This window comes from Typopeltis vanoorti, chromosome 5, assembly GCF_054136105.1.
Source record: "Typopeltis vanoorti isolate ZY-2024b chromosome 5, IOZ_Tvanoo_1.0, whole genome shotgun sequence".
NCBI lineage: Eukaryota > Metazoa > Arthropoda > Arachnida > Uropygi > Thelyphonidae > Typopeltis > Typopeltis vanoorti.
Window position 1 is genome coordinate 152,443,898 of NC_143553.1, and position 20,673 is coordinate 152,464,570.

Here is a 20,673-nt window from a genome sequence, read left to right on the forward strand (position 1 = left end):
TGTCTTGCTAAATTTGTGTCGAAAGAGAATCTATGATTTTACTAGTTCTTCTAGCAGAAGTCTTTACTCTCAAAACCCTATAAGGGTGGGGAATGACCATAACAAAATAAAGATGCCAGTTTGCTTTGGCTATAACAAGATATTGAGCCTAAGGTATCTCTAATTATTTAAATTATATTTTTATTTACATGCATTTCTTTGTTGAATTAAATTTTGTATTATTGACTATACTGAAATGTTAAGTTTCAAAAAAAAAATAATAATAAAAAAATAAAATAAAATAAAAAAATTAATTTTTAATTATTAATATTCAAAAGCTTATCAGTGATGTTCGAAGAAATACGAATAAATAGAAATAGAAATTTATTCCCTTAAAGTAGGTAGAATGCAATTCAAAGAAAGATGCAATCTTGAAATATGAGTAAAGTAAAAAAAAAACACTAATTATTTATTAAAGAAACTAATGAAAGTAACTTAATACTAAAAATGCTTCCACAAATAACTGGATACCATTATAGACAATCGATCTCTCCCTATAATCTCCTCTCTGCTTCTACGTAACGTGATTTTTTTCTTTCCTCTTAACCTTACAATTAACCTCACAGGAAAAACTTCTCTGTTGTTAACAAAGATCTTACCTTCGTCATCTGTCATGCCAGATACCACTTCACTGGGTTCGCTCGTCCCAAGGGCATTCTCCGCTATCACTCGTACGTGATACGTCGTCTGAGGTAGAAGGCGCGAAATCACATAAGAAGTATCGCCGCTCTCAACCTTGGCAGTTTTCTTGTTCTCCCAGGTTTCTGAAAGATTACAGGACTAAAGTAAAGAATAGAGAGAAAGAGAGAAACCTTTGTTTTTTTTTCGTATAGGATCAAAAGGAATTAATCTTAGAAAACTGTAATGAATATAAGTAGCAGATGGGATCACGCCTTTTGTTTCTGATGTTCATCACATTGGAAATCATTTCAGTTAATAGACGAAAGTAAGAGCTTCTGCTTCAAATGCAATCGGTTATTTTATTTAGAAGAAATAAATATATTCGTTAATGGTGAATATATTTTTTTAAAAAACTAATAGAATTATAATGTAAAAAATGAGCATACAATATTCAAACGAAGTCAAATATGAACTCGATTATATACTAATAAGAGTGTTACCAGAATTTCTATGTTAAATATAAATGAAACTGGAACCAATCACGGGATGGGTAATGAACCATAGCCAGGAGGTTGAAGAAATATTAGTCGAAACACAATACCTTTCTAAATATAATCCTAGATTGTGCGTGTGGAGTGTAGGTGGTAGTAGCAGTAAAGTGGTTTTACATCGTTCCTGTTGCATTATACAGATAACTAGGGCATATATTATTAATTTTTTTAAATAACGAAACCTGTGGTGAGATCATAATTAAAAGAAACACACGTATTAACCACATTGAAAATTATTTAATTGTAAATATTTCATCCACATTGGAAATTATTTAATTGTAAATATTTCCTCCTAACTGTAAGTCAGGAGGAAATATTTACAATTATAGCTTTGCGCCCTAACTGTATGTTATTCCTATTATTGTTTAAATTACTGTACTGATGATGTTCTAAGATACTTAGGATGAAATATTTACAATTAAATAATTTTCACTGTGGTTAATAAGTGTGTTCCTTTTAATTATATATTATTAAAGTAAAAAAAATAAATATAGTATCACTGTGGATCCAAGAAACTTCCACAAAAACATTAAAACTATATAGGAATGTGTAACTCATTGAAAACGTCGCTTGCATCCACTGCGCTAGGTCACTCGAAGTTAGACTTAAGTTCAAGTCTAGTCGCTGACTGAAGGAACTTTTTCTAAGCCTATCTTCGACTGGTTCCCGAGTTAGTCGAACCTGGTTTTTTCTTCCAGAAACTCGGGTTTTACGTCCCGTAAACTCAAGAAAATCGACCGTAGAACCCAGATTATTTCTGACAGTAACATATCCTGTTAGGGTTAGGTACCAAGAGATGGCAGCACTTGTTAGCAGGTCTCTTCATTGGTGGCCGCCTGTAATTAGTGATAGTCGTGGGCCAGCTATCTCTGATTGATTACCGGTGGAGACTGAACTGCCCACTCAGTCTCCAAAAGCTACATAGGGCTAAAAGGCTTCGCCTACTCTCTATAAGGGGAATAAAAGGCATTAACTGATTTTTTAAATCATTAAAAACAAAATGCAGTAAAAAGCATAAAAAATAAAATCTGCATATACCACAAAAATCCCCTTCTATATATCTACTTAACTAACGTTTGTGACTTTAAAATGATATACACTATTCAAATTACATCCTATCTTCCCTATTTTCTATTACTTAGAGAACTTCAACTGATAACCACAACAAACATAGCTGTTTAGCTCAACATACTATTCATACAACAACACACTACATGATTCCTTCCGTAGACGGTGGAACAAGTGCAATCACCAAATCTGACATCTAATACCTTAGGACAGTGGTTCCCAACCAAACTTTTTCCACTTATGTACCCTTTTTAAACCCATTTCTATAAATTGTACCCCTTGTTTTTAAAATAGCTGTTTTTAAACACTGACTCTTTTGTTTCCATAACTAACGTTTTGCGTTTTGTTTACTTTACTGTTTTTCAGCCATTACTGATTACTTTTTGTGTACCCCTGAACGGTCCAGCACGTGTCCCGGGGGTACGCGTACCACCGGTTGGGGACCGATGCCTTAGGATATTAATCTAAAATCCAATTTTCATCTGGTCTCAGAATATCCTTCTCCTTCTCGTATATTCATTTCTGCCTTTATCAATAGTCCGGGTTGTGATAGCCAGTCTTGATTGCCTTATTTATTCCACAAGCTTCGTCTTCTGCAGTCCAAATACCCAGGCGAGATTATCATCCTTAAAGATATAAATTCCTTCACTCTAGCAACAATTGTTTCAGTAATAGCAGGTATTTGGATCATAAGTACGGAAATAGTACCTAGACCAAAGGGATTTATCACCCATTCTATTCAAAATTCCGACAGCTATCTAAGTCTACTTCTCCAGGAATTATGACAACGTAGTTTAAGCAAAAATTTCAGCATGACCAGTAATTACTAATAAAAGTGTTATTAGAATTTCTATGTTAAATATAATTAAAACTAGAACCAATCACAGGATGGACAAATGAACCACAGCCAGGAAGTTGAAGAAAAATTAATCGAAACACAATACCTTTCTAAATACAATCCTAGATTTTGTGTGTGGAGTGTAGATGGTAGCAGCAGTAAAGTGGTTTTATATCGGTCCTGTAAAAAGTGGCGATATCAAGAAGACAGTCAACAAATTCAAATCCAACTTTGAAAAGGGCAAATTTGGAAATCTTACCTCGAGGATATAGCCAAACAGCAGTATTTCCTGCTCATCTACTGTCTGGACCAATAGTTGTGATTTTTGTCCTATACTTCCATCTCTCATACGCATCCAGAGAAAACCACGGTAGTAATTATCATAATGTACTTGTTCCTTAAGCCGCAAATATACTATACATTATTTATACATTATATACATTATTTATACATTATTTAATATACATTATTTAATAAGCTGCGAATGCTATAGATGATATAGATGATATCGCTTAATCTAATACGATGCTATTCCTCTAGTATTTTATATACTTCATCTAAAAAAAATAAGGGTGTTTTCTTTTAAATCACCTAATATGTAAAATATATAAAAAAAGCTAAGGAAATAGCAATTTATCTGCAATTTAGAAATAGTTGCTTGGATAAAATATAGCTTTAATAATTAAACATATAAATTATTCTCTGAAATTTGATCATTACCATAACAGCAACAACAACAACAACATCATTACATATTAAAAGATCGTTAATAAAGTAGGTGCTTTTTAATTGGATATAAGTTCCTTCGTTCTTGTTAACCAGCTGCTAACTGGGCAAATAAGTTGATAAAAAAACAATCAGATTAATGAACTTGAACTGAACTTAAGATAAACGAAAAAAACAAACGTAAAAGAAGTTGGACCATCAACGAAGGGTTATATCAACTAATTTACCCTTTTTTTTGATTCTTTAACTTTTTTTTAATAAAATACAATTCACTCATGAGAGTGCTTTTTCTACAAAACTTTTTCGTGGTGTACTAACAAACAGCTGCTCTTTCTGTATGTCAGAATAAAAGGCGAAATACGACTCCCATTGTGTTGTACCTTAAGGATAATGTAACACTAAGGCAACCCATAACAACCCTAAGGCATAATAAAACACGTTGCTTCAAGTTGTGATAAGAGGAACCGAACAAAGATGTTCTGAGTTTCGTTGGCCCAGCACTGTTACCACCACCATCTACCGAGAGGATGCCGTCAGTGAGATGGGAAAGAAACTATAAAAACATTGCAAGAGATATTTAATAGGTTTTAAAATTAACAAAGTATACAAGAAGAAACGCGAACGATGAAGATATTTAGTACTGTAACAAAAAAAAAAGATCAGATTAAGCAAATTATTATTATTATACTTTTAGCAATTCAAGTCTCATAATAAAATGAGTATCTCATAAATTCAAAACATGTGGAGCTGCGGAGGGCTTTTTTTATTTTTTTAAACATGTCTGACGTAAAATGAGACGCCAACAAATGACAGCAGACAAGATAACCCTCATATTTAAAAAAGTGATGACTTAGAACATTTCTCTATTAAAGAAGATCCGAATACAGTGATTCAAATTACAAATTAAGACGTTTGACTATGAAACACCTGTGACATTTAAAAAGTATGAAAAGCAATGACACTTTGTCAGCTTGAATTTCTTTATAAAGACACTTAAAAATTCAAGTCTTGTAAATGAACACAAATAAATATTGTGAAATATATATGCAAAGAACTTTTTCCTAGATCATTTCAAGTGGAACAAGCGAAAATAAAAATTAAGATTAACAGTAGAATTCAACAAGAAAAATTCGCTACACATGCATGCTTAGAAGAAAGATAATTTTTCAATATAATAAGAGATAACTGATAATAAAAACATAAGAACAGTGTAAATATTTAAATAATTTAAGGTATATGAATTTTAATGCTTCTACCTAATAAATTCCCAGAAGTAACAAGCATATTAAATAAATGAGGAATTGAGACATTTGAAAACAAATATGAACTAAACACGACTTCGAAAAAATATCAGACGTGTTTGAATCATAGAAACATTTAAATGACCAAGATCAACTTAAGGCCTGAAATTAAGATAAATGAAAAAACAAACGTAAAAGAAGTTGGACCATCAACAAAGAGTTATATCAGCTAATTTATAATTTTTTTTTCTGGTCATTTAACTTACTATAGTTTGTCGCCAAAATGTTAAAGCTTTTTTTTTGGCTAGATGAGCGAAGCAAGAATGTTTTTCATATTCCCCGTTATCTGTAGAGGACAATGTAAGGATAGGGCGTTATTGAGCAATGAGCTCTGATCATGGCAGGAGGGTAACAGCAGTAGCTGAGCCTCAGTTAGAACTTCACTGGCTCTACAGCATTGCCATCCATTACCCTCCCTGGGTACCCATTTTAGTCGCCTCGTACCACATACATGCGCTGCAATGGAGCTGGTATATAAGTAAAGCCCTTTTTAAAAATTAAGACGATCCCCGGACCACTCCTCACGAGTGGCCGAAAGATCGTCCAACTCAGCGTTGGTTCCACTCAGTGGCGGGTCCCCACCACTGAGCAAGAACCGCTCATATTCCAGAGAAAAGCATCCACCGACAAGGCCCCGTCACGGGCAACGCAGGAGAAAATGCTCTCTCAGGGCAAACCCCCGAAATGTAAGCCCTCCTCCTTGGGAGCAAAATTCCGGAAGAAACCTAAGAGAGTGAAACTCTCGAAACTCTGCGTCTCATTTTAGTCGCCTCTTACGACATGCATGGGCGATTTTTAAGTAAAGCTCTGTTTAAAAATTAGTACGATCCCTAGACAACTCCATAGTGGCCGAAAGATCGTCCCACTTAGTGACAGGCTCACCCTACTACCGAGCAGAGTCGCTCATATTCCAGAGAAAGGCATCCACCGACAGGGCCCCACCGGAAAACACCCTCCCAGGACACTCAAAATGCTCTCTCAGGGCAAACTCCCCGAAATCTAAACTCCCAACACCAGGAGCAAAATCCGGAATTTCTTATAGTTTTAGTATTGAAGAAAATAAATGGTATTAAAAATTTTATTTCTTTTTTATTTATTTACAATATTGATATAAACATGAAATTGTAAAACGTTTTGCATTTTTAAATTTTTTAAAAAGAGAAATTAGTGAAATATTTTATTAAAATATATTATATTTATTAAAATTCAATGATCTATAAAATAAATTAAATAATAAAATGCAATGTATTTATAGTCCCAAAGACATACCAAATTACACAAATTTTACTTACCATTTGGTTGTTTGTATTCCACTGTATACCTTATTATGGGACTATTTCCACTATACGAATGGGTCCAAGACACTGTAAGGCTGCGGCTTCCAGATCTAGCTATGTACATATTTTTTGGAGGATCAGGAGGTTCTAGAAAAGATTAAAAAAAGGTAAAAATCTCTGGAAGAAATAAAATATCTAGTTTTTAGATACTTCACAATGATCAATGACATGTACAGTATGAGTTCGGGTATATCAGCAAAGCGCCATCTAACGGAAAGAATAAGAACACGTATGTAATTAAAGAATATTATGTTGAAATAACTTGGATAATCTGTTCAGTTTATAAATTCCCATGAGACAATACCAAAATATTCAGGAATTTACGTACTTCCTAATTCAGAGAATGTTCATTTCTACGTTCCCCAAAGAGGCTTATAGACAACAACAACAACAACAAAAAAAGCTGCCTTCATGCAATTTCATTTCTAGTACATTGCTGTATGAAACTTCTTTCATATTGAACACTTCTCTCTCTCTCTCTCTCTCTCTCTTTCTCTCTCCATCTTTGCTTTCTTCGTCAGTGTCTCCAGCATATTGCGAGAAATATAGCGGAAATGCGAACACAGAAGTGGAACACGCATGGAAGCTGTCTGTTCATATTTCAAAGCGACTGAGTCTGCGACGCTACGTTAGTCAGTCAATAAGCAAACAGGGACTCATCCCCCCTCCTCCATCTGACAGAATCAGAGAAGGGCAGATATTGAAGTGGGCTCGTTATTGGCCACATGTTCAGAAAGAAAGAGACAGACAGACAGACAGAGAGAGAGAGAGAGCTGAAAAAAGACGGAAATGAAATAGCATAAAGAAGGATCAAATATGAGTTTGGAATCCTGAATATTGTGAAAAGTAAGACCAAAATATGTCGTTAAGCATAAATCTTGAAATATGATGTGAGATTGTTTCGCACCCTCTTCGATGAATAGACAAGAAACATGAATTAAAACGACAGAATCAATTAATACAAGTGAAGTAATTGAAGTTTGATGTTATTTCAAGTTTCTGATAAGCACGGTTGTGTGATATAACACAATGGCGATGAAAATCATCTCTTGCTTAAAGACCGTTACAAACATTCACGTCGTAGAGAGTTTCAGCCGCTTCGTCGGTTTTCCACGATGTCCTTGCGTTGAAAAGATCTGGGTTCGAACCCCGTATAAGACGCAAAAAATCTTCATTAGGGCTATTCATATGAAACCAGGTTAGCACAGAAGTGAAACACCTCACACGATGGTGGCAAGGTTATTGTTTCCTGCAAAACAGGGAAATAGAACAGAAGATCACACGCAATATACAGCCATACGAGATTACGAAACAAAGATTAATCACCTTATTCTCTCGGATCTGGTTTCGAAAATCTGCATGGTGAAATGCTTAAAACAGAACATATCACATAAGTATTTCAACCAACTATATTATTATTATTATTATTATTATTATTATTATTATTATTATTATTATTATTATTATTATTAAGAGAGAACTATAGGGAGTCAGGAACTCATTCGATGGGGAGTCATACTATTCGCAGCAGTTGTCATATCTGTTCTTGGATTCATTTACACTGCTTGCACACACAAACAACATCCAACGGCAATCCATTCCAATCATGCACCGCCTTATGAGAAAAATCTAACCTTCACCCCTTTCTTGACAGCATTCATCATTCTTAACCTCTAAGGATGCATTCTCATCCTTTCCCCACCCTCCATAAAATTAAAACTTCCATCAACTGAAATCCTGATCCTGTATGACCCTTTTAGAAGTTTGTAAGTCTCAATCATATCACCTCTCTTTCTCCTGTTTGCTAGAGTCTGCAGCCTACAAATTCTCAATCTATCTTCATAATCAGTATTCTACAATCCTGATATCATTTTAACGCTCTCCTTTGTACGTTCTCTCTCTCTCTCTCTCTCTCTGCTGTATCAGAATCACAGAGGAAACCAGGAAATCATACCTGCGTACAATAGTCCAAGTGCGGTCTTATTTAAGCCTTGTAAAGAGGCAAGATGACTTCCTTATCTTTAAATGTTAAGGTTCATTTCAACATTGAAATCATTCTGTAAGTACTGTATATGATCAGCACTCCTGATTACCCTATCTACCTATCTTTGCAGCATCAGTATGTCGCCAGCTGTATGTCACATGTCAAATCCTTCCCAACGTCATTAATATACAGATTAAATAACAATGGACCAAGGACTGACCTTGAGTCACAACACTGGTTAACTTGAATCTTGCAAATTCACATCCTAGATACACAAAGATTTGATATCTGTCAGTCGCCCATCCTCTTATCCATGCCAATAGTCCATAATACAGTTCCATATTCTTCAATTTATACAACAGTTTTCCATGCTGTATTCTGTCAAAAGCCTCTTAGCAAAATCGAAAAGTATCATGGTGTATCTATTGCCCTTGTCAAACTCAGTGGTAACATTATTTGCCAAGGAAAGGTCATGTTGTTAAAAAATCACCTTCCCTTAATACCCATGCTGTTCGCTGCAAAGTAGAGATTCTTTGTCAACCCATTTATGAATGCAAGCCCAACCAATTTTTCCAAAAACTTCGCCACCACTCCTGAGATGCTAATTGGTCGATAGCTGAATAATCACTCATTAGTTATCAGTTTCGTTTCATACTCAGACTTAGCTTTCCGTAGAACAGTTGCGACTCTTCCGGCCTGCTGCTTATAATTTTCATAACGGACATCATCCTTATGTACACGATATTCCTTCCACATCAATTATGAATCTCTTGCTTAATTAGATTACACACCCATTTCACTCTTAATATTATATTAATACATTTAAAACAAAATGAACCAGGTATTTTGGTTTAAATGGCTCATGCAGTGGTAGAATCACATCCAATAAGGAAATAAATGAAAAAAAGTAGCTTACTTGGACGGAAATCAGTCCAAATTTTGTAAGAACAATGTCTTATTTCAGAGCATTGATCATTTGAACCGATCTCTCATTTTTAAAAGGGGATTGAAATATTCTCTTTACAATTGATTTCATCACAGTGGATGCAGTTGAGTATCAGGAGCGAGTGTTACAGCTGTTTCTAAAATATCAAATCATTTTAACAGTAGAGAGAGAAACTGAACGGCTTAGGGTTCGTAGTTGTGTTTGATATTCCACATATGGTAGTAAAGCTATAAAAAAAAACATCCTCAGTTTTCAAACAAGATAACGACAGTCCCGTCTTTTGAACGGACCACACAAATGTAATTGTGCAGATAGACACTTAGGAATGCAGTAGAAGTGCATCGTAAGAGAAGATGTGAATTTAGATTTTATTCGTTATTTTTCCTTCTAACGTCTAGATGAATTGCGAGTCAAATTTGATACAGAAGCTACGGCGCCAAACCTGAATAGAAAATGGAAGACGAAGAGTGTTCGACTAAAGGACATTGGCGGTTTATCGGAAAGATTTGAGTAGTCACAAAAGAAGTTCACATAACAAAGCGACAAAAAATCTCGCGGAAATAAATCGAATAACCATCGCATTCCGAATATGTTCTTTAGAAACTTTACGCAATCGGCACTCTCAATGCGATGGCAACAAGTGGAATTTTGTAAACTTGTAAGTCGTTAATTGATTATCTCTCTAAATAGATCTGTCAGAAGTTCTTTATGCAATGAATTGGATCATAAGCTTCAGACAAGATTATTATCACGTCATATTATCATAGTGATATTCTAGTACTATTGCATGACTTGTTTTTTTCTTACAAGAAACTGTTTATATCAATGCCGCCCACAATAAGCAAATAAATCTATAAATTTGTTTAGTACCTAAACAAACCTAGAGATAGATAATCCGGATATCATGGACAGCAAAACTAGCATTGAACTCTTCCGGCTACTTTATGCGTCGGATAAGCGGAATGGTAGCCTCGAACCGAGGGTAACATTCATATATCACCTGACAGTGTTCATAAATCTATGCCATAGATTTCTGTGAGCATCGGGAGATTCAAACCTACAACCTGTTGGTGGGAGAGCAAAGCCGTTATGCACTTCGCTTACCAAGTTGACGGATTAACCCTAATGGCAGAAATTGGCGAAAACCCCCCACCGTATTCTTCCAAGAACGAACCTCGCGAATTTTCTAATTCATGAGAAACTGCACAGGAATTATAAAATGATCGAAATCGTGGTACCACTAGCATCTAGCATATGGCACAGAGGATACAACCCTCTTGTGTGAAACATATGACACGTTAAGAAATACCCATACTAAATTTACATACATTGAGAAGCTATCTAATACTCTGGAATCCGAACAGGAACATTACTGTTTCATAGGGTGAAGCAAAATGCTTTTTATATTCCCGTTATCTGATACCTACGAAACAGTGATGGGAAAAAATTAATGAGCATTTATCTCGCCCTGTGGGGGCATGGGGGTTACATAACATAAAATACCTAAAGTCTACTTAATACCCATTGATGCTATGTATCAATGGGTATTAAGTGGTACACACCCTAATTAACTGATACAACAATCTGCAAACTACGATGAAAAAGACCTCTAGGGTGTGTAGTCGTTTTCGAGAACTTTACTACTAGAGAGTGTAAGAATGAAGAAGTATGTGGGATATTTTTGTCTTGGTGAATCTGAACATTTCTGATGAACCATGGAGCATTCAATATCGTACGCAAGCATTTGTTTAGCACTCGTTGCAGTTTAAGTATATTAACATTAGAGGTAGGCTCCATGCTGGAGAAGCATATGTAATTATAGGACGAATCACCATCTGGTAGAGAAGCAGTTTGTTTCTTGTGTTTAGTTTGCTGTGTCTATTAATCAAGGGGTAGAATTGGGCGATGGCTTTAGATACCTTTGCACATATGTTCCTAATATAGTTGTTGAAGCTTAATCTTTTGTCTAGTAGTATTCTGAGATATTTGGCTTATATTTTCCATGGAATTTTGGTAATAAACAGAAGGATATCCCCTTTAGGAGGTCCTCATCGTCTATTGAAGAGTATAGTTGTACTTTTTTGAAGGTTAACTTGCAATCTCCAGTTTCAGAGAACTGTTCTAGTTTTAGAATGCTATCTTGACGTGTTTTGGTTATAAGGTGTGTGGATGAAGTGATCTAGCTAATGCAGCCGTGTCATCTGCATCTGCACAAAGGGCCATAATGAATGATACCTTTATTTGTAATGCCGTCAGGACCTGTAGCTTATTATTCTTGAGATACTTGATGCTGTTGGTTATTTCTGCTGGTGAGGTAGGAGTAATCAGATTTGAATTCTTAAACAGGTTGTTTTAGTGTGAGTATGACTTTGCGATGAATCTTATATATATTAATGATATTTAGCTTTTCATATGTGGGACAGCATTTTTTTCCAAATTAATTGCTATGGCTTCTGAATTTTCAGCATCAGTGTCTGCTAGATGCTAATCTGATTGAATAGTGGGGAGAGACGTTAGTTTCTGAGACTTTTTAAGAATTTACAGATGGGATGATCTGCAGGATCTATGGATGATAACGTCATGTCCCATTATTTATTTCTGTGATTTTTGAGAGCTTCTCTGACTAAACTTTTCAGTTTTTTAAGGAGTTTTTTATTCTAACGAGCACATGTGTTATGATATCGTTTCCTTGTTTTGTTTTTTTTCTCTAATTTTGTTCATGATATTTTCTGGAAGACGGTTGGACTTAGGAATAGTTGTAGTTTTAGTGACTGCTGCTACAGCTTTGTTGATTTGATTGGTGAGATATTCTATTTCTTTTTTTGATATCTTCTTTTGATTTTATATTAGGTATAGGACCACTGTGTTTGGGGATAACTTTCGATAATTTTCCCCAGGCCATGAAGAAGTGGGAGGGAGATTGTTGTTCTTGATTAAGTAACAAAATAGGGTTGTCATCAGAGAATAACTCATTCAATCACTGAATGTTGTACTGAAATTTAATAATGTTTAGAATTGTAATATCTAGGACATCAGAACTGCCAGTAGGACAGTGATTAGATGGCTCAGTAGGCTCAGCCACACTGCAAAGTTTGTTTCTGTGTAATTAAATAGAATGCGACCATTTTTGTTCATATTTACTATTCCAAGATAAGTGCTTTGAGTTGAGATCCCCAGCGATGATGACGGACTCCCTTATGCCAAGAAAGGTATCTAAATCAGCTGACAGCAAAGTACTTTTAGGTGAGTTGTAGGTGTGGCGTAAATTTTGAGTTAACCAGCTGAGTTGGTGTGCACTTCAATGCCAGTAATTTCTAGATTTGTAGTTGATGGATTGGAAATTGCATTATATTTAATGCGATTTTTGATAAAGGTGGCGGTACCACCACCTCAGTAATCCAGTCTATCATTTCTGTGGCTCTACTATCTTGTTGGTTACGCCGTTACTACCTGAGCTTGTGAGGAATCTGCTTTCTTTTGTTGAGCGTTGTATGGTTGGGAAGATTCTGCTTCTATTATCTGCACGCGAGGTTGAGAGGTGTATTGTATATTTCTTATTGTCATCTTGTTATTTGGATAGTGAATGCACACCCTATAATTGATTGGGTGAGGACCTCTGCATTTGGCACATTTGGCCGGAGTGGTTTTAGGCTTGGTACAGGTGTTTGTGGGGTGGTTCTCACTACATTTCAGACATCTGTAGTTAGATATGCAAAGCCTTTGAGCATGCCCATATTGCTGACATCTGTGGCACTGACCTGATAAAGCTCGTTTCCTCAAAGGTTCAAGTGTGATCTTGAGTCCACAGATCGATGTCAGATCATATATATGTTTATAGTAGTTTTGAATCTCTACAAGAACTAGGGGCATCGGGCTCTTGTGAGCACGTAACATACTGCTGACCTTTACTGGTGGCAGTCCGTGGTAGCAGAGATCTGCTGTTATCTCCTGGGTGTTGATATCTTCTTTCACTCCTCGGAGCACCACCTTCCAATTTCTCTTCGAGCTGAGGGAGAATGTATGATATTGGATATTCAGGGCATCAATGGTTTTAGTTAGGTGATGGAAATCATCCAATGTTGGGGGCTGAGTATTAATGTTCTCATCAACATTCTTCGCCCATCAGTAAATTATCTTTTTCTCTCTCATGATTGCTACCAGAGTCGTCCACTTGTTCTTCTCCCGTAGGACAATAGGAGGCATCTTCTCTTTATGAGAGATAGAAGGGTCATCATTAGGGATGTCATCCTCCATCCTAGCTTGTTTCATCTGCTCTGCGCTTCTTGTGCGCATGTACTTCCTTAAATAATTGTTGGTGGGGAAACCGCCAAATCAATCTTAATCTCTTATGGTCTTGTGTTTTCCCCTTCACTATTTGTCATGGAATACAGGTTTAAAAACCCAGGTAATTCCTTATTAAATCCTTTTAAGAGCTTTATAAGTAGCTCAAAAGCAAGTTTTTGTCCAGGCTTTGGATTAAATTTTTAAATGACTTAGCTGTATCTTCAAACACTTTCTATAGACAGGTTTTTCGTGGATCGTTTTTGTCATTATGATGAAATGTTTTTTGTCATTAGAGTGTAGATGATGCGTAGTTTTTTCTTTTTTCTAGTAAACTGTGATATTGAGGAGTTTTTGACTGTCTGGAGAAATCGTTAGCAGATACACAGGTAAGTCATCTAATACTCTATTCTTATATCCTTATAAGGACTGGCTTAAAGGGGCGAAGCAAGAATGCTTTTCATCTTCCCCGTTATCTGTAGAGGACAGTGTTGGGATAAGGTTTATTGAGCTATTAAAGCTCTGATCATGGCAAGAGAGTAACAGCAATATCCGAGCCTCAGTGCGAACTTCATTGGCTACAGCATTGCCATCCATTACTCTCCAAGGATATTAATCACCGCATCTCACGGCGGATTCTTTACACTTCTCACCCCACTCTAGTACTTAAGCTCTTAAAAGAACTGGGCGATGGACTGAGTTCTTGACTCTTTATCCCGTCATGTGAATGAAGAAAATCTGTGTGGATGGAGTGTTATTGAGCTAAAAAGCTCTAGTCATGGCTGGGTAACGGCAATAGCCGAACCTCAGTTAAAACTTTATTTGCTACAGCATTGCCATTTGTTACCCTGGAAGTCCTAAAAATGACTTGATCTTGATGGAAATTAATAAATGGTGTAGTTAATTTTTAGAAAATTTATAGTAAATTATTTCAATAGTTTGCTAATTAAAATAATAATTTACATAAACGTATTATTTTAGTTTAAATTATTTATATTCAAATATAACTTAATTGCCTTTAACAGTTAAGAACAAAAAAGATTGTTGACATACGTTGCTCTTTTGAATATGTCGATAGTTATATCTGTCTGAATTATTGATTTCACAATGATATTTTCTATTAGATTTCAAATAATACCACTGATACTGTGAAACCAAAATTTCCTTCACAAGAGCTTTTCAGAAGGGTTCTTATAAATACATTTTCTAAGACATTCTTGGTATTAATCAGACTACTGACTAATTTAGTATATAATTTATCAATATTTAGTATATAAAACTATTAGTATATAAAACGTCTCCTTAAGTACCGTTGCAACGTATCTCAGGATTTTTATAATACTAACAATAATGTCTTGTTCTGATTTTAACTGAGAAAATTCCGTGATAAATCATAAGAAAGATGGTTTTTAAGTTTTCTCAAGCTCCTTTGGCAACTGAAAAGGCATCTTTCACTAGCTAGAGATTTCCCTTCATGAATGCTAATAGGATGCTTTTGATTTTTCTTAGATCGATGAAATTTTCTGTACTTTATATTCCTCAATGATCTAAATAAGCATCTCCGAATGCTAAACAGATGATTTCGCACTTGATAAAAATGACAAGAACACACAAGTACATCGTTCTGGAACTTTATTGAGTCACGTAACTTGCAATCTCCTTTTTTGTTTTTAAATTTAAATACCAATCTAGTAAAGAACAAATTATTCGCATTCAACTGTGAATAATTCTATCTTTTAGAGAATGAAGGTTAATTTGGTTAACAAACCAATTTTCTCACAGTCCTTTGCTACTTCCATGTGATGTACTAATTTTTATTTCAAAAATGCTCTTTGATATGTTGCTGATTAATATAGTGTTTATTTAATACTGTTTTGGACCTCCTTTAGCGAGTGCCAATGTCGATCCTCTTCATTTTCCTGCGCATAGTTCGGTGAGATAAGATTCGGGAACAGCCTTCATTAAATGTTTCAGCACAAAGGAGTTCTGTTTGTATGTACACGCCTTCTCACACGACGGCGATATCAATTCTTACAATTATGTCTCTTAAAAAAGAAAAATAGGTTATTTTTCCACTGATTAAACACACGGGATGGTTCACTTTTTGAAAAACCAATCAACACTCTTGTGTTCAAACCGTGGCTCCATCCAGACGGGCACCCGCAGTAAGTCCCTCATCGAACTCCGAAAGATCGTTTGGTTCTTCCCATTGTGATCAAAACTATTGACGATTACTGGACCAGCAGCATTCTTAAATAGTTGCCTAGAACTGATGACACACGTGACCAAGTATTTTGCATATACGCTGCGTGCGTGATATGGAAAAGATACTTAATGCAGATATACGTTCACGTATATCTGCATAAAGTTTTCTAACTTAGTGTCCGGTATGTGTACTTCACAAATCCCAAATTCACCTAATCTTGAAAGAGGGGGGCATGAAACACATCTTTCAGAATGCCTGCTTGTATTCAGAAGAGGGATATTCGATCAAAAGATGTCCCTTCTCTTACTGACTCCTTCAAGTCACTTTCCCATAGATGCTGTGTTTCTTCATTATGTTTTTCTAGAATTATTTCCGTGAAATGCTCTATGGAAATATAAACATAGCAGGATTCCAGTGTGCCTTCACTTCCCTTTAATCATGACACAGTTCACAAAATTCATTCAGTTTCAAACCCACCGAACCAATTTCTCATCCCGTTTTGAAATTATTTTGATAAAATAATAATAATAATAATAATTTTTATTTTTTAATTTTTTATTGATTGATTTCTGAAATATTTAATAATAATAATATGCCAGTCTGCGATCGATTGCGTGCTCTACCCAAAATCATATAACTGTAAGTAATAATTACTTCTATGATCTGAACATTTCGTTTTACATGACGTCAGGATTTTTATTTCAAGATATTATGTGAATTCAAAGCATGAATTAGTTCATAAATATAATTGCACATCACACATGCATTGATATCACGCACAAGCACACAAAATATAGCAGGGATTATGAAAATCATATAAGTAGACCAAAAAAAAATGGTTGATAACAAAAATGAGAAAAAATATACATGAGGAAAAGTAAGAAAGAAGAAAAAATCAGGGAATGTTATAATAAACGTTAGCGAACTAAAAATAAACTAACCATTAGATAAATGTTAGGCAGATGATGGAGGGGGGGAACAAGAATGGAAGAAATAGATTAATATTTCTATGTACAGCACTAAGGTAAACTTCTAGCACTTGTTTCTACTTGTATTTTTCTGTTCTGAGCTTATCACTAGATCTTCATCTCGCGCGCACAAACCACACCACCGTAGATAATTTAAAGACGTAGAAAAATTGCAACTGTAAATGAAGTAAATATAGGTGGAAACTCAGTTCAGTATCGCATTTGTCATAAGCAGCAGGGTTTTTCCCGTGATGCTATTAGCACACCGAATTTCCGCTGCGAAGCACGCAATGGTTCTGTGCTGGCTGTCATGTTAAACTTTTAGAAGCATGCATAATACAGACAGGTAGATAGCAGAGAGCTTATTGCTACAACCTCGAAAGGCAGACTTTAAAGGATTTTTTCGCCTGTAGAGATTTAATTCCTACGCCCTCTGTGAAACAACAAACACACACGTACACACGCACGTATGCTATCTTATGGTAGGGTGAGAATCCTTCCAGAAGGTAATGGATTTCAGTAGAATATCGCTGTAAAAGTTTTTTTTTTTATGTCTTATATCTATTATCTATTAGTGCACACTGCATAAACGCGCTATTACACATAGGAGAAATTTCTCATACTTTTTTTATTTTCCTCTACTGAAGTAGCAAAAATAATTCGAGAAAAAAGTGTTTAGCTATATATTTATAATATATTTATTTTTTAAAAATGAAGGTGAAAAAAAAAAGAGGTAATTATTAGCCAAAGTTTTTAAAAAATGAAAGTAATATTTTAATATTTATTACAATGTTTAATTTTATATATTATTTTATTTAAATAATTATATTTTATTTAGTAATTTAAATAGAAACAATGAAGAAGCCTTTATTAAGTCGGAGACGCTGCTGTGGGCAACTGGGCTGCTTTTTGTTCAAATATATGAAGCAAGCATACTCAAAACGGAATACACCTATAGTACATTAGTACTGCATCTTGACTGGGGGTTAAATATCACGTAAACTCTGTAATAAGAAAGCCTTCATAGGTCAGTCAGTACCGATGGAATCCGATAATTAAAAATTACCAGTTCTTCGATGCTTATATTCTGTTTTGGTAGTTCCTTCAGGTTTTTATCTAGTTCTAGTTGATATGTTCCTTTAATATTATTGTCTTGTAGTTTATTTACATTCAATCTCCTTTTGACTCTAAAAGTCTTTCAGATTTTAACTTCATTCTTAGGTTTGCTAGTACTAGCTCATGGTCTGATCCACAGTTTCAATATCTATTAATTGCCTTAGTACATAATTAACACACCTATTATATTGACGCCTTATTTGCTTAAGCCGTAATTCCAAAATATATCCCAAACCAACATATCAAAATACACTGCAATATTCAAATCTTTCCCGAATGATAACGTTGTAAATTATATTCTCTTCAAATTTGAATATTGCAGTGTATTTTGATATGTTGGTTTTTTTTTTTTATATCCAAACAGCATAACTGTTTTGATTTGTTTTGCATAATTGACATTATCATTCGGGGATGATTTGAATATTTCAAATCTTCCCCGAATGATTTAGAAATTGTTACATCAATTTTTACATCATATTGATACATAAATGATGTAACATAAATGTTACATCATTTATGTATCAATTATTGTATCATGATCATTTATTGACATTTATGTAACAATTTCTAAAGCTTAAGTTTTAGAAATTGTTACATAATTTTTTTTATTTGGTTTTAGAAATTGATGTTACAATTTCTAAGTAACTTAGAAATTTAGAAATTTTTAAGTAATTTAGAAATTTTGTTACAATTTCTAAAACCTAAGTTTTAGTAAATATTTATATTAATATACCATTAATATATTAATGGTGTATTAATTACTTACAATTATTTTAACATTTCTTTTCATTTTACTTAATAAAATCAAAATAACTTATACAATAAAACTCTTTTCAAATTAATATATAATTCATTTTATTTTAAGTGATTTAATACTATTGCTAATATCACAGTAGATTAACAAATTGTTTTTCAATTACAAATTATTGAACTTGTAAATATGATATGATATTGTTACCTCTCACAACAATCTGGAAATTTGCCTCATCTCTTCCGTAAGCATTTTTCGCATGACAGGTAAAGAGAGATGAATCTTTTCTTTCTGCTGAGGATATTCGAATAGTAGATTGGACGGAATCAACTGAAATGTGTTCTTCGATAGAATATCTGAAATGCACACGCACGTGTAGTTAGCATTGCACTTTTTTTTTTTCAATATTCGGAAAGCTTAAATTAATGAATCCGGTTTTTAATAAATTCACCTGAGCTCGGTGCTAGGATTAAAGGAGTGTCTATCTTTAGTCCAGACAAGGGAAACTGGTTTATCTCCAAATGCTTTACACTCCATCGTTACACTATCTCCTTTACTAACAGTCCTGGCTTGGAATTTGTGATGAACGTATGCTGACACTAAAAAAAGAAGAATAGTTTAGACAATAATATTAATAAGTTAAATAAATGTATTTCAGACAATAATAATAATAAGTTAAATAAATGCAATTTCTTTACTTTTTTATTGTAATTTATTTATTAATAAAACGAAATAAATAACGCGATGAAGTAAACATTTTATTTTTGTTTTCAGCCAAGAAAGGTTTTAAACTTTTAATACATATGTATCATGGGAAAACAAATTTTTTTATTAATTATTTTTTTTTATATTTATTCCTTAAAATCTACTCTAGAAGTCTTTATAAAAATTTGATAAAACTAACTAACACTTTAAAATTCAGAATAATATTTTCACACCCTTAAATTAAATTAATCTTCTACTTAAAAAATAAACAAGCATGTACATTCGTAATTCAAGTTGCTTGGTAGGCGCTGATTGTGACTTCCCTCACAGACAAAGGGAATATGAAAAGCATTTATGCTTCATCAAATCAGTAACGTTCTGCTTCATAACTGAAGTTGTAAACCTTTAGTGGGATGGTGAAGTGCGCTAACTATAACTATTTAGTCGTACAACTGTTATGGGCGATACAATGAAAAATACTAATTAAACATGTGAGTGTGTTAATTATTTATTTGTATTAACTACTTAACGCATTGTATAAAACAATGAAACTAATTAATTACGCATTCTTTATGCAAAATACAAGAAATTTACTTTCGCTTGTAGGCGAAGGTGTCATAGATGAGGGAGGGTGACAAGTTGATTGAAAGAGTACAAATATTGCCAGGTGTAAAAGAAGAGTGTAGAGTGTTCAGTCAACACCACTCAACACATTTTCCGCTCTAGTTCTTTGCAAGTTGTAAGGAAATTGCCCTACCGACCTCCTTGGGGATCTCAAAGCTTTCAAAGAGATGCTGTAAGTCGCAAACAAGACCAGTTAATGGGAAAACTACTGCTGCTGCTCCATCTAGAGGGAGAAAACTCCAATTGTAATCTGCATGCAATCAAAAGGACTACAATACATTAAGATTACTGATGTACCAATGCCTCATGTTGTTCAGATGATTTCTAAATTCGTTTTATGGCAAAGCCTACGTATTTTAACCCTCCCGCTTCTTTTATTAAGTCAGATAGATAGATGAGATCAAGATATTAGTGTTGAATATATAAAGATGACTTTTTTGTTTCTTTTATTTAAACTTATTAAAAATGTTTTATTGCATACAGTAACTAACAAATTAATCCGAACACTCACAGTTTGGGGGAAAAAATTAATTTCGCAAGAAAATAAGTACAAAAATTAAACTACAAGTTTACCTAATCATTTATGTGCTCAGGCATGGACTCTCTGGGAC

General features: G+C 34.3%; 1 protein-coding gene across 1 annotated transcript in view; it reads right to left on the bottom strand.

Moving 5' to 3' along the window:
• The window catches only part of LOC150106947 (cell adhesion molecule Dscam1-like), a 322,565-nt gene that overhangs the window by 186,914 nt on the left and 114,978 nt on the right, over positions 1–20,673 (bottom strand). Inside the window, exons 12-15 of the mRNA XM_090393513.1 lie at positions 19,185–19,332; positions 18,941–19,089; positions 6,437–6,568; positions 639–803 (exon numbers count right to left, since the gene is read on the bottom strand). Coding sequence (XP_090249639.1) covers positions 639–803; positions 6,437–6,568; positions 18,941–19,089; positions 19,185–19,332 — 594 coding nt within the window. The remainder of the gene's footprint in view (positions 1–638; positions 804–6,436; positions 6,569–18,940; positions 19,090–19,184; positions 19,333–20,673) is intronic.